The 13490-nt window shown below is 37.6% G+C and overlaps 1 protein-coding gene across 10 annotated transcripts in view; it reads right to left on the reverse strand.

Moving 5' to 3' along the window:
- The window catches only part of FAM184A (family with sequence similarity 184 member A), a 107134-nt gene that overhangs the window by 60031 nt on the left and 33613 nt on the right, over positions 1-13490 (reverse strand). For 9 of the 10 annotated variants that reach the window (XR_013381635.1, XR_013381648.1, XM_077901215.1 and 6 more), the window contains exons 2-4: positions 4372-5226; positions 3506-3641; positions 1913-2094 (exon numbers count right to left, since the gene is read on the reverse strand). Coding sequence is in view for 8 of the 10 variants with exons in the window: in XM_077901215.1 (XP_077757341.1) it covers positions 1913-2094; positions 3506-3641; positions 4372-5226 (1173 nt within the window). In the remaining 2 variants the exon portion in view is untranslated. Of the gene's footprint in view, positions 1-1912; positions 2095-3505; positions 3642-4371; positions 5227-10300; positions 10483-13490 lie in introns of all 10 variants that reach the window. The other variant, XM_077901223.1, reaches the window with a different exon arrangement.

The raw sequence follows: 13490 nt of genomic DNA on the forward strand, positions 1-13490 counted from the left end.
CTTGTGCTGTAAGAGTATACAGTAAAGGAGCCTATCCTAGAACAGGCGGGAAAGGAAGTACATGCATGTGTACGTGTTTGTGTGAGACAGAACTTGGATGAGGTAGGAAAGGGTGTGTGTGTGTGTGTGTGTGTGTGTGTGAGAGAGAGAGAGAGAGAGAGAGAGAGAGAGAGAGACTCCCACACAAACACCCATACATCAGGGAAAGCTTTCCAGAAGAGAAAACATCTGAGCTGCTGCTGATGCATTCTCTCATTTAATTCTCACAAGCCCATCAGGAAATGAGAGATTAGAACATTTTAAACCTAGACCTGATAACAAGAGCCTGAATTCACAAGCCCTTCCAGCATTCTGAAAGCTGAGTGATGGTCTCCCAGGTGGAGAAGTTCAGGCAGGATATGAAGACCAGCCCCTAAGCAGTATGGACAGAACACAAGACACGTGACACGTGGCTGGCAGTGGTGAGGAATGAGGCTCAGCAGGAGGTAGGAGTCAAAGGATGAGAAAGGGTTTTTTATGCCAAGGTCTCTGGATTTCATTATGACTATGAGAAATCACTGTAATTGACATAACTGATATATTTTTAAAACAATCAGGTTGGCAATAGACTAGTAAGTTGATAGAGGCAGGGAGAGTGGTTATGAAGTTTTAACTGAAATCCAGGCCACCATGGTCTAAACCTAAACCTAGAATCTGACAAAGGGTATGAAGAAAGGTGATGGAATAAAATACATATTAAGGGAGTAGAAAACCAATACGACTTGGTGACAGATAAAAGGGTCAAGGAAACAGTAATCAATAACGACTGATATGCCAAACTAGACAGACTACAGTGCTAATGGTTGAAAAAAGGAGTTAAAAAAAAAAAATACAGTACTCTGAGGGGAGAAAGTTCTAAGCATGCTGATTTGAAACGTTTGTGAGAAACCACAGTATCTTGTGGGAGTGGGAGACACAGGTCTCAAATTTAGGGAAAAGATCGGCCCTACACCAACAGATTTGGGAGTGATCACTGAATAAATTTTATGCTACCAGAACGGATGAACATGTAAAATGAGGTGAAAATGCAGGGGAGCATCAATGGTAAGGGAACAGATGGAGGAGGGAAGTTCACAAGCAAGACTTCAAGGCTGGGGAGATAGGAGGAACATGTGCAAGAATGTGAAACACTAAAACACAGATGCTGTAAATCAGAGAGGAGTGAGTACCACAGTTGGACAAGATTCACCAAGTCCAGCAACCTGGATGTCACTGGAGGCTGGCACAAACACAGATTCCATGGAGTGTTATAAGACAAACCACATGACACTTGGGTAAGGAGTGAATGGGAGGTGAGCAAAGGGCAAGGTTGTAATATGCCTGGTTGCTGAGGGAAAGAAAAAGAAATGCCCAAAACCCCCACTTGGTATTGTAAATATCTGAAAAATTGCCAGAAGTATTTAGCAATTACTCTACAAATGATGTGTCTTATTTGTTTAATCTAGAAAGTCAGTATGTTGGTTTATAAATTTTCAGAGCATAATGCTTGTCATTCTTTTTAGTTTTATAGACATTTCCTAGGTGTACATGCAATAACATATTTCATCAATACAAAAACATATACAATTAACCACAAATATAACATTTCATGGAAATAAGAGTTTATTCAGTTTCTGGTTGAAATAGGTTGAAATGTCTTAAGTTTTTACATTTTAAAATTATCAGTAATATTCTGAACATACATATAATATGGGATAGTCCAGGTGTATACCAGTTTTCCTCAAAATAAAAATAAAAACAAATTAAGAGATGGACTGTTACTATGAAGTAGAAGTAAACACTTCACATCAAATTTGAAAAAGATTAAAGCTGAACGTTTTTTCTTTTCTCTTCTTTGTGGGGGAAAGGGGAGAAGTACTCCACTGCTTTTTACCTTCTCCAGTTCCAAAATCTGCTGCTTCTGCTCTTCATCAAGACTCTGAGTTTTGCTTTGCAAAAAAGCTCTTTCTGCTTCAAGCTGAGATAATCTCTCATTGGCCCTTGATTTTTCTGATTCTAGATCCTTAATTGTAACCTCCTGGGTCATCTGAGTTGCTTGAAGCATTCCAATATGACCTATGCCCCCAAAAGAAAAATCTTCATTTTAAAATCTGTTGCATTGTGTTATAAAAGTTTATATTTAATGACACAATTGTACTTATAACCTGAGTGAAATAGTCTGCATGTACAAACAGTACTTTGATTTCTTCACTGTATAAAACAGAAATGCTACTTATCCAAGTAGCACAATTTAAACTAGAAAGGAGTCCATTTTCACATTGCTGATGTTGCTCCCCATACCCAGGACCCCTTTTTTGTTTTTGTTTTTGTTTTTTAAATATTGCCAACTAAACAAGTTGAAGTAGAAGCAACTCCTCAGGGATATATATAAAAGCTTTGGGAGTAAAATAAAGTTAAGAGAGGATGTACTGACTAATACCATGGCACCAAAAATGAGTAATCTCTTCTTTTCTAATCTCTTCTTTTTTCAAATTCTCATAAAAGAGAAAGAAATTTGTATGCAGGCAGTATAAAGGCAGACAGCAATTTGGTTGAAACTGAATTTGTGACAAGAGGCATGATAAAGAACTAAAGATAGATAGATAAGGACAGAGAGGTTATCAAAGAAAAAATAAATGACAACAAAAAAAGGGGAAAAGAGGATGAGAGAGACAAGAGATAAAATATGAGTATGAGAAAAAGGGTCTCAGAAAGCATATGTTAGGGCAGTGGTTCTCAATGCGCTCTGGACCAGCAGACCTGGAACTCTAGCTGGCAATGAAGATCATCTCAGACCTACTTAGGAGAAGCTCTTGAAGCTGGATCCCAGCGTCTGTGGTTGCACACACCCTTTGGGATGATTTTTGTACACACTATACAGTTGAAAAACTCCTACTTGGGGGAAAGGTCATCTGGGATTCGCTGATGAGCCAATCAAATCAGATGACATCCTCAGAGAACTAGTTCAACTGGCTTTACCTGGCACAACAAACACTTGGGCATAATGCATGGATGACCACCTCCTCTAGTAAAGGGCTATGAAATGAGCATATTAGCCATAGGATGGGCAACTCAGCTTTATCATGTAAAATGATCCCTATAAACCAAATGAAATGAGGCACTCTAATCCACATATAGTTCCACTAAATACTTTATAAAACATGTGGCTTTTTTATCTTTTTTATCTTTTAAAAACATATGTTTTTAACGAACAAAAAACCTCCTAAAAAGAATGCTTCATTGTTCTTCTAGTGAATGATTTACTGGTGCTAAAATATCTGCTAACTCTTAATTTTTCTATAAATACATGTTCTAAAAACAAGTTATCATTTACTAATCTTATGATTAAGAAGAAATCAGAGTCCTTTAACATGTTTAGAGTCTAAATAATTTTAAAGGATGAGAAGAAAAGGCAAATTTTATCTTGAATTAAGTTTTAGTGTTGGTTTCAGCTGAGGAATATACCAAGAACTGTGGTCACACATACTAGCTTTGAGGACAAGGTCTGAAGCCTGTTGTTGTAAACGTTCTCTGGCTGCTGCTAGCTCACTTTCCACTTCCTTGTGCTTGCTTAGCAAGGCCATCTCCCCCTCCTTGGCATCATCAAGCTGTTTTTGAAGAACCTAAGAATGATCAAATAGACATTATTAATATGCAAGAATGGTGCTAAGCTAATTAGCTAAGCTAATGATGCTACTAAACTCAAATTACAAGCATCAACTTTCTCTTTTTCAATTCAAACTTAGTAATACCTACTTTTAAGTCTGTTTTGATAACACTTATAACTAATCTTCATAAGTCATATGACCCAATCATGAAAGGCAATTCTGCTCTAAGCTACTCAGATATTAAAAACAGCTGTGAAATTTTCTCTGCCAATAAAAGAATTTGTAGGGACTTCTTGGCTTTTTTTCAAACATGTGCTATACGCCTACTTAATTCAGGTTTATAAAACAATTTTTTGTTCATTGAGCAGATCTTATTAATGAAGGTAAAGGAGAAAATATATTAAAACCAAAGCCCAAAAAAAAAAAAAAAAAAAAAAAAAAAAAAAACCAAAGCCCAATATTTTAGCTCTCCCAAGCCACTTGTGAAAAATATTAACATGTTATTTCATAAAATCCTTTCATAATCATTAAGATTTTAAGTTATCTCTAGGAGTCTTTAATATCCGAAGTTCTAATAGGAAAATAATAACTAGAGCAGTAAAAATTACCTTTGTTGATTTTCTCACAAAGGAAAAGTAGAAGAAAGCAAAATGGAAAAAAAAAAAGTTAAAGTAGTCTAATTGGAAAGAGAAAGCCAAAACTGGGGGGAAAAATCTGTATGCTGAATGTGATATTCTTTACTTACCTGAACACTGTTCTCTGCTGTAACAAGTGCTATCTGAAGCTTTTGGCATTTGTCACGAAGACTTCCAGCTTCATCCTGCACCATCTGTAACTCTGTCTTTAGTTTTCCTATGGTTTTTCGTAAAATTGCTTCTTGTCCCTGAAATTCTTTTCTAAGATCAGCTTCCTTTTCTTTGCTAGCCTGTAGGCTTTCCGCTGTAAAAAGCTGTGACCTTTTCAAAGTATCAAGCTCATGCTCATAAAAGGACTGAGCTTTATTCAACTTGCCTTCATAATCCTCAATTAGCTTTTTCCGTTCAAGTCTGAGTTCTTCCAGTGTTTTGTTTAAGGACTCCACCTCCACCCTGTGCAGCTCCTCCGCTTTCTCCTGCCCTTTACTGACCGAGACACTGTGACCCTGCTGTGACTTCAACAGCTCTTGGATCTCCCGTCTGTGAGCAGTTCGCAAATCTTCCAATGCCAAACGTTTGTCTTTTTCAAACTGTACCTGGAGTTGTCCAAAACTCCGTAATCTTTCCTCAAATTTCCTTCTAATTTCTTCAACCTCTCTAGACATGGTTACTATGCGTTGGACATGCTGGGCTTCTGCACAAAGTTGCATGTCCTCAACTCTGTGCTTATAAGCTTCAAATTCTGTCAAAGCCTGCTGCTTCATTTTTATGTGATCTTCTAATGATGCTTCTAAAACCTGAATCTTTCTCTTAAGGTCTAACTCCTCTGTTACTTTGCTTTTATACTGCAGTATTTTTTCTCTTGTTTCTGCAAGAATCTGTTGGATTTCTTCCTCATGAGCATCTTTGAGGGCTTGAATTGCAGATTCATGCTCATCATTTTTAGTGTTTAAAGCATATATTACCTGCATGATTTTGAAAAAGGGAGAACAATTCAGCAAACCACGTTCTTTTCATACTGGAAGTTAATTCTTTCATTTGAAAAGATGATATTGTTCAACATGCCTAATATTGGCAATGGTTAAGGACTAAATACTGAAGCTTCATTAATCTTTTGGATTCATAGATTGATTTACTTGGCTAGTTCTACCTCAGCACAACCTTAAAAGTTGCATCTGAAGACTTGACTACAAATGAAACACTGAGGAGTCAAGAGACAAAGGAGGCCATGTGACATTAAAGAAAGGAGTTTTCCATATGATCCAGTCTAGCTTAGAGGTGAGAATCAGGAGAAAAGCTTCAGAGTAAATATCTGCCCTACACAAGTGTCCCAGGGGAAGAGAGGTTTTGCATAAGTGGAAGCTCTAGGCCCTAAGTCTTCCTAAAGGCCTCTTTTATCTGTTTAATGTCTGGTATATTCTAAATCTAAAAATTTCCTTTTCTATTTCCTCTGTCTGTTCCTAAAGCTGATCCTCTTCTCTCAAAGTTCCTAGTAGTGGTCTCCTTACAATATCCAATTTGTACATTTTTCTGCTAAACACTATAGTTTTACCTCACTATAGTTTTACTTACTAATTTTTCCTGTCTCCAGGCAAGCCAGGTCCCTAGAGCCAGTAGTCTTTATTTTCATTTTATTCCTTGGATTTTAATGATTCCATTAAGCTTTCCCCAACCTTAATTGCAAATGACAACACAGTCCCCTTATAGTAATGCTCCCATTCTTGCATGCTCTTTGATACCCTCCATCACACCACTGTGGTCAAATAGTAGAATTTTCACGACTATTACTTAAAGCTTGGGGATGCACACACTTTCTTCTGAAGTAAAAAGAAATGAACACTATACAATCCAACAATCCAGAAGCTTTGTTCATTTTAATGTGATCTTAATCTGGCTTTAGAAATTAATTTCAGCACCAAAAGCCAGAAACTACAATTAAGAGGCAAAAATGTTGCCATTTTTATAGAGAACTTGTTTTATGCAGCCTGAGGCAATGGAAACAGACCACCTGGCTCTTCACATACCCTGGTAAGGCCAGATCCTATTGCTAACTCTAGGCGGTGGCCCAGCTGGCGTTGCTGTACTTGCTCAAGGAGGACACACTGGGGGTTTACCCGCACTGCAGAGGCTTCCCTCCATCCACACAGGGCCCTGTCTTCCAGAATCAATCCTCTATCCATAAACTCACTTGGTCTGCTCTATTTTGTTTTTTTGTTTTTGTTTTTTTTTTTTTGGTCTGCTCTATTTTGTGAGATGTAATCACCCCAAAGGCAAAAGGGTTGAGAAATGGCAAGATCCCATTTATCTTTCCAGCTACTTTTCCTGCTAGCTACCTCGAAAGGAAAATATATGCAATAGAAGGAAATAAATGCTTATTTATAGCTTTTCTTTTTAATAACTCTAATTCCAAATACCAGGCTATACCCTTAATGAGCTAGTAAAGATGCCTATGGAAGACTCCTTTCATTTACACATTTATGCTTAAAGGTAGCTTAAAACACAAGAAAGTTGGTGGTCTCCTACAACCATCCCCCAGGGTCATATCAGCCTATCAGGTTGATGCCCAGGAAAAGCTAAAAGAGGCACGAAGGAAAAACACAGCAACCAGCTGAAGAGAAGTCCATTTGCTAGAGTGGCATAGGCCAGAGTCTCAGACCTTCCCAGGGTAGTCTGTGTGCATCCCTTACCTATTTTAGTAAGCACGTGGAAGGAAAAGAGATAATACAAAGAGAGGGAATCCCTACAGAAAACCAAGTGACACTTTTCATCATTTTATCCCAGGAAATGATCTTGAAAAGGACCTCTTTGTGGTGGGATTCCATATAACTGGGGATAAAACAGTATGGATGATGGGAACGTCCCCCTGTCAACAATTCACTGAAATACTCTTCTCTTTTTTCTAATAATTTCCCTGCAGTCTTTGAAGGGTCAGCTCAAGTCTGGTATCCTTTAATAAGTCTTCCAAGACTACCCAAATCCATGGGAGTCTGTCTTTTCTTTATAAACAGTATCTCCATTTCCTTACCACCACTCATTTCTGAAGCTCAGTAAATATTCAACTGATTAAATTTAGGGGTCTTGAAAACAATGTTGGAAAGCTGTGTGAGGATGTTAGAGAGCCTAGAAAAGTAGCTGACAATATAAAAGTACAGTAGCATATAAAAGTGTGGATAAAAAGGCGAAAATAAAGGAGACAGAGGTAGGAATGAAAGCTTTGTTAAAAAGAATAGAATTAAGTAAATAAAACATCTGACATATAATAGGGAAATATTATAGTAAGGAGCTCTATTTCACTTAATATTCTATTCCAGGGGTCAGCAAATGGGCCTGCAGGCCCAATTTGGCTGCTGTTTATCTTTGTAAATAGTTTTACTGGAGCACAGCTATGCCCCTTTGCGTATGGATAGTCTATAGCTGCTTTCCCACTGTAACAGCAAAGTTGAGTAGTTGTGAAAGAGACCTTACTACTAACTTCTCTTCTGATATACCCATGTCAGATCATCTTATCAGCCAAAATTGGCAGCCAAAAATTTAAAATATCTGAATTTGTAGTAGCTACTACTTTGTTTAGTCTCAAATAGTCCAGGGTTTCAACCACAACAACTTACACATTGAGAAAACCAATTATTTTATTCTGAAACTGTATTATATAATAGAAACACAATATCATACTGGCCATATAATAGTATCTTCCAGGACAACCATGTTAAAATAAAGTTTCTAAAAACTTAAAAAAAAAAAAAAAAAGGGCAGCCCAGGTGGCTCAGCAGTTTAGTGCTGCCTTCAGCCCAGGGCCAGATTCTGGAGACCCAGGATCGAGTCCCACGTCAGGCTCCCTGCATGGAGCCTACTTTTCCCTCTGCCTGTGTCTCTGCCCCCCCACCTCCCCCCCCACCTCCATGTCCCTCATGAATAAATAAAAATAAAAATTAAAAAAAAAAACTTGAAAAAAGGAAGATAAAAGGATGCCAAGCATAACAAATAGTGCTTTTAAATAATCATTTAAAATATATCACTACTTAATGATATTTTTATTTTTTATGATATTTTTAAATGAGAATGTTATATATTAATTTTCGAGTTGACATTAACAAGATGTGGTATCCTCCAACTGTTCACTTTTCTACATAACTTTTCTACATAATAATTACAAAGGTAATTATTCTAAAGTATCTTTCGCTGATTAATTACTATTTCTCAGACCAAAGAAATCTACATTCTTTGAACACACAGAAGATATGACTTGAAGTAACAGAACTGATCCAAATCAGATTTTTGATCCTAGGTAAGATAATTTCTCCAAGCTTCAAGTTTCTCTATTAAATAGAGATCATATTTGTTCTATCCTAGTCACATTGTTGTTTATAAGATCAATCTATCATTGACATTTTTAAAAAGATTTTATTTATTTATGAGAGAGAGAGAGAGACACCACACACAAGCAAGAGGAGGGCTACAGAGGGAGAGGGAAAAGCACACAACCTGCTGAACAGAGAACCCCTGGGATCATGACCTAAGCCGAAGACAGACATTTAAAAAATGATGTCATACAAAGATTTTCCAAAAAATATAAAGTACTATAAGATGGTAAGGTTTTTTATTAGTTCTATCATTTATGGAGAGAATGAGGCTAATTTTAAAAGAAACTTCAGTAAGTGATCATAATCACCCATAAAATTGGCTATTATTTTCCACACAGGAAAAGGGAACTCTCTTATGTCTCTTTTCATAAACTATTTTAAAAGACATTAAGAGCCATTTACAGTTTTTCTAGAACTATGAACATTCAGAGAATGGGACAGTACAATCATTTCAGCAATTTCATGTAATTTCACAGTTCCATTTTATGCCAATAATGCATAATTTAACTATAAATTCCATGATGAATAAAGAACTGTTAGCGATTTTTACTTTTTATATGAAGATTTTCAGATAATCTTATCCATGGATAAAATGAGAACAATTCTAGGTCCTAGTTTTTAAAATGTTACTTAGGGAACAAATAGTTTCTGAAATAGTTCTCCTTGTTGGCTGCTATGGACTGAATTGTGTCCCTCTCTCTCCCCCTACAAAATTCATCTAACTGAAGCCATAGCCAGATGGTATTTGGAGCCTTTGGTATTTGGGGCCTTTGGGACATAATTAAGGTTAGACAAGATGAGGGTGGTGTCCTCACAATGGGATTAGTGCCTTTAAAAGAGACACCAGAGAGCCTGCTTCCTTTCTTCTAGCCATATGAAGATACAGTAGGAAGGTCTATGGTACTTTGTCATGGCTGACTGAACTAATACATTTGCAATATATAAATATGTTCCCACTAAAATCTAACTCATTAGTAATAAAAAAAACTTTCATTGAAAAGTATGCATGTATTAACTTAAAATATGTTAAGATAAATTACTGCATATTATATCAACTGTTTTAACACTGTTAAAGTAAGGGAATCATTGAAGAAATAGTGGTAAATTCATATAATGTAATATCATGAAGCCATTAAAATGCACATCTCACTTAGGAGAGTGTTTCATAATATAAGAAAAAGCCTATGAGAGATGACAAATACACAATGCTGTATCAATAAGATCCAATCTTCTAGAGGAAAAAATGTGAATGTGTATATGTGTGCAGATACATATTAAAGGTATGTAAAGAAATAAACCAAATTTTAACTGGGGATATTCAGCATTTCTAAACCTTCAATAATGAATGTATATTACTATTACAGTCAAAAAACATTAAACACTTTTAAAAGATTAACATAATGCTAAAATAAGGATACTTAAAATACTTTAATTTTAGTAAAATATATCAAAATGGAAAGAGAAAATTAAAGGAACATTCATTAAATACCAACAGATATCCTGAAAATTTCCTTTAAAATCGCTGAAATAAAACATTTATAAAAATCATAAATTGTTTAAAGAATACTGAATATTCATCATTTTACTTATGAAAAAGAACTTTTGAAAAGTTCATTTCATTTTACTTATGAAAAGAAAGAAAAGATGTATTTTAAAAAAAATTTAAAAATCCAATTACCTTGTTAAAGTTTGATAGCTTACTGGCAAATCTTTGGTGGTCAATTCATTTATTCTTCCCTTCAGCAAAAATATATGGCACCTGCTATGTGCCAAAATCTATAATTGGCACAGTAAACACAACTGTGACCTGGATGCATATACATGGTATTTGTTCTCATGCAGCTTGGTGAAGAGACCAACCTTAAAGAAATATTTACTCCATTAGTCAAAATAAAATTTCAATAAATTATACAAAGGAGAAGAAATACAAAATTAATCTTTGCAAGGGGTGAGAGTAACAGTGGTAAGGTAGGTTTCCCCTTATTTTGAATGAAAGGCTTACTTTATCTAAACCAGAATCTCTTTATTTAGTCAAAATGTTAAGGGGGAAAACTATAGAGAGAGAATCCTGAGCCAAATGCTCAATGAGAGCAGAAGGCACAGAGATGGATAAGCACAGGAATCTGTGAGGGGAAAAATGGGTTCCAGAGCAGGAAAGGTAGACATGCCTCACACTGCAGACGTACTTAGAACTGTTGGGTCGATGGGATTCAGAGGAGAGAATCTACTAAGAAAGAGTGAAAAAGACTGAGGACCATGCCTGGGAGGGTTCAGGGGTGGCAGAGGATGAAGACCCTACACATAGAGGCAACGTCCTGGAGAGATGAATCAGAGCAGACTACAGGCAGAGGACCAAGATCTAAGAGGTGAGGGACGGACAGTAGATCGTGTTGAAGGCTGCACAAAAATCAAGAAAAACGAACACTCAAAGCCCCTGCCTTCAGAATCAAAATCTCAGAAGTAGGTTTGTGAGAGAGGTTTGGTAGAGTGGTGAAGGATGAGCTGGAAGACAAGTGGCAAAAGTGGGTGGGTGGATGGTAAGTGAATGGAGATAGTCCATTGGTAGAGAAAAACACCAAGAAACTGTGGATAAGAGAAACAACTAGGGACAGCTAGGATGATGGCTTAGGAGGCAACAGAGTCCACAGGGAGTGTGTTTTTTTGTTTTTTTGTTTTTTTTTTAAAGAGGGATTGAAAATGTGAACCAGGAAGGGTCAACTGTGGAACCAAAGTCATGGAGAAAGTCTCAGGTCAGGCTTCCCTGGCACAGGTGGAAAGACTAGTGTTGGCTGAGAGTAGGAAAAAGTCCTCCCAAGAGAGCACAAGGCTGAAGACTGAGATTTTAGGCAGAGAGAGAAGATGGACAATTCCTATTAGATGGCTTCATACTTCTCCATAACAGGGAGATGAAATCATCTTCATAGAGCACAGGAGCCATCAGCACCTTCCTTCCGTTGGCCATAAACAATGCTACTGATGTTAGCTGGGCCAGGCCCAGCCTTCCCAGTATGTCTCACTGAAGACAGACTAAGACACACAGCACCATGAGCAGACCCTCCTTTTTTTTTTTTTTTTTGAGCAGACCCTTCTCATCACTGCTCTTCCAGTTGTTTTCCTGCCAGTCTCAATCTTTATTTTTTATTTTAAAATACTAGAAACGTGTTCCTTCACTTTCCCTTTCTTATCAATGTCAGAGATAGAAGACATACCAATGGGGGGGGTGGAGAGGAGGATGATGAGGGAGGAATAGAGGATTCACCTCAAGTACGTGAGCACTATATGAGGCACAAAGGAACTTAAAAAGTAATACAGGAGCAATCTCAGATTCAATTTTTTTTAAAGATCCTACGCATTTTAGGGATCCCTGGGTGGCGCAGCGGTTTGGTGCCTGCCTTTGGCCCAGGGCGCGATCCTGGAGACCCAGGATCGAATCCCACATCGGGCTCCCGGTGCATGGAGCCTGCTTCTCCCTCTGCCTGTGTCTCTGCCTCTCTCTCTCTCTCTCTCTGTGACTATCATAAATAAATAAAAATTAAAAAAAAAAGATCCTACGCATTTTAAACAAAGGAAGAATGTTTTTATTATTCTGTTTTTATTATGAAACACTCAGTTCTTCCAGTTGAGTTACCCACCAAAACGTTACTTTGGACCTTAAGGCACCAAAGTTAAAGAATACTGAAAAGAAACTCTCAAACTTCTCAAAAATAGTGGGTCACTGAACTATGCCATGTAGGTTCCATTCTATCTGTTCTGGAATGGTAACACAGACTATTGCTCTATACCACAATTTATATTCAAAACCAGCCTTATAAATAAAATTTCCACAAATCATCAAATCTGATGAGTTGTAGGTAGCTTACTTAGGGAATCTTTTTTATAAGATTGCATTTATTTGTTTATTCATGAGAGACAGAGAGAGGCAGAGACATAGGCAGAGGGATAAGCAGGCTCCCTGGGGAGAGCCTGATGCAGGACTGAATCCCAGGATCATGCCCTGAACTGAGGGCAGACGCTCAACCACTGAGACACCCAGGCGTCCCTCCTTAGGGAATCTAATGTTTCTATGAAATGGCTCACCTTTTGGAGTTGGTATATTGTTAGAATACTTACTATATAAGGGCATGTTAATAAAATGTTTTTAAAACTTTTTCTCAGGATCTTGAGCTCACCTCCTCCCATGGACACTCTGATGTAACAACTGCATATATGCAACTAACTTTGAAAATGACCTGAAGACTGGTAGAACAGACCTTCCACAACTAATCGTAGATAGAGGACACATGGAAAAGGGTAGGAGGGGCACAGACATTGTTGGGAAGCAAACGTCTTTGTGAAACTAACTACAAACAGGAGGGACAACCACAAGCACAAAGAAACAAGAGGATCAGACCCCATTCTAGGCACTCTAGGCATTAGGGACACGCAGTAGGAATAGGAGTCCCCATAACACCTGGCTTTGAAAACTGAGCCTCAGCTTTGGGAGTTTTGAAATTTAGTGGGCTGAGAGTGCCTGGGTAGTTCAGTCAGTTGAGTGCCTACTCTTGGTTTTGACTTAGATCATGATCTCTTGGTTGTGGGATCAAGCCCCACATCAGGCTTTGTGCTTAGCCTGGAGTCTGCTGCAAATTCTCTCTCCCTCACCCTCCTGTTCACTCTCTCTCTCTCAAATAAATAAAATTTTTTAAAAATCAGCAGGCTTAACTCCAGGAGAGCTGAAGGGCAATAGGAAACTGAGCCCCTACCCTTAAGGAACCAGCATAATAACCCACTCGACCAAAGATACAGCACCTCTGGTATTCATGAAGATTTATTTACTAATCTCAGAATGTGCACTGAAGGGGCAGGGATGTTCAGATTTCTCCAGGAAT

The sequence above is a fragment of the Canis aureus genome, chromosome 1 (genome assembly GCF_053574225.1).
Source record: "Canis aureus isolate CA01 chromosome 1, VMU_Caureus_v.1.0, whole genome shotgun sequence".
In the NCBI taxonomy this organism is placed as follows: Eukaryota; Metazoa; Chordata; class Mammalia; order Carnivora; family Canidae; genus Canis; species Canis aureus.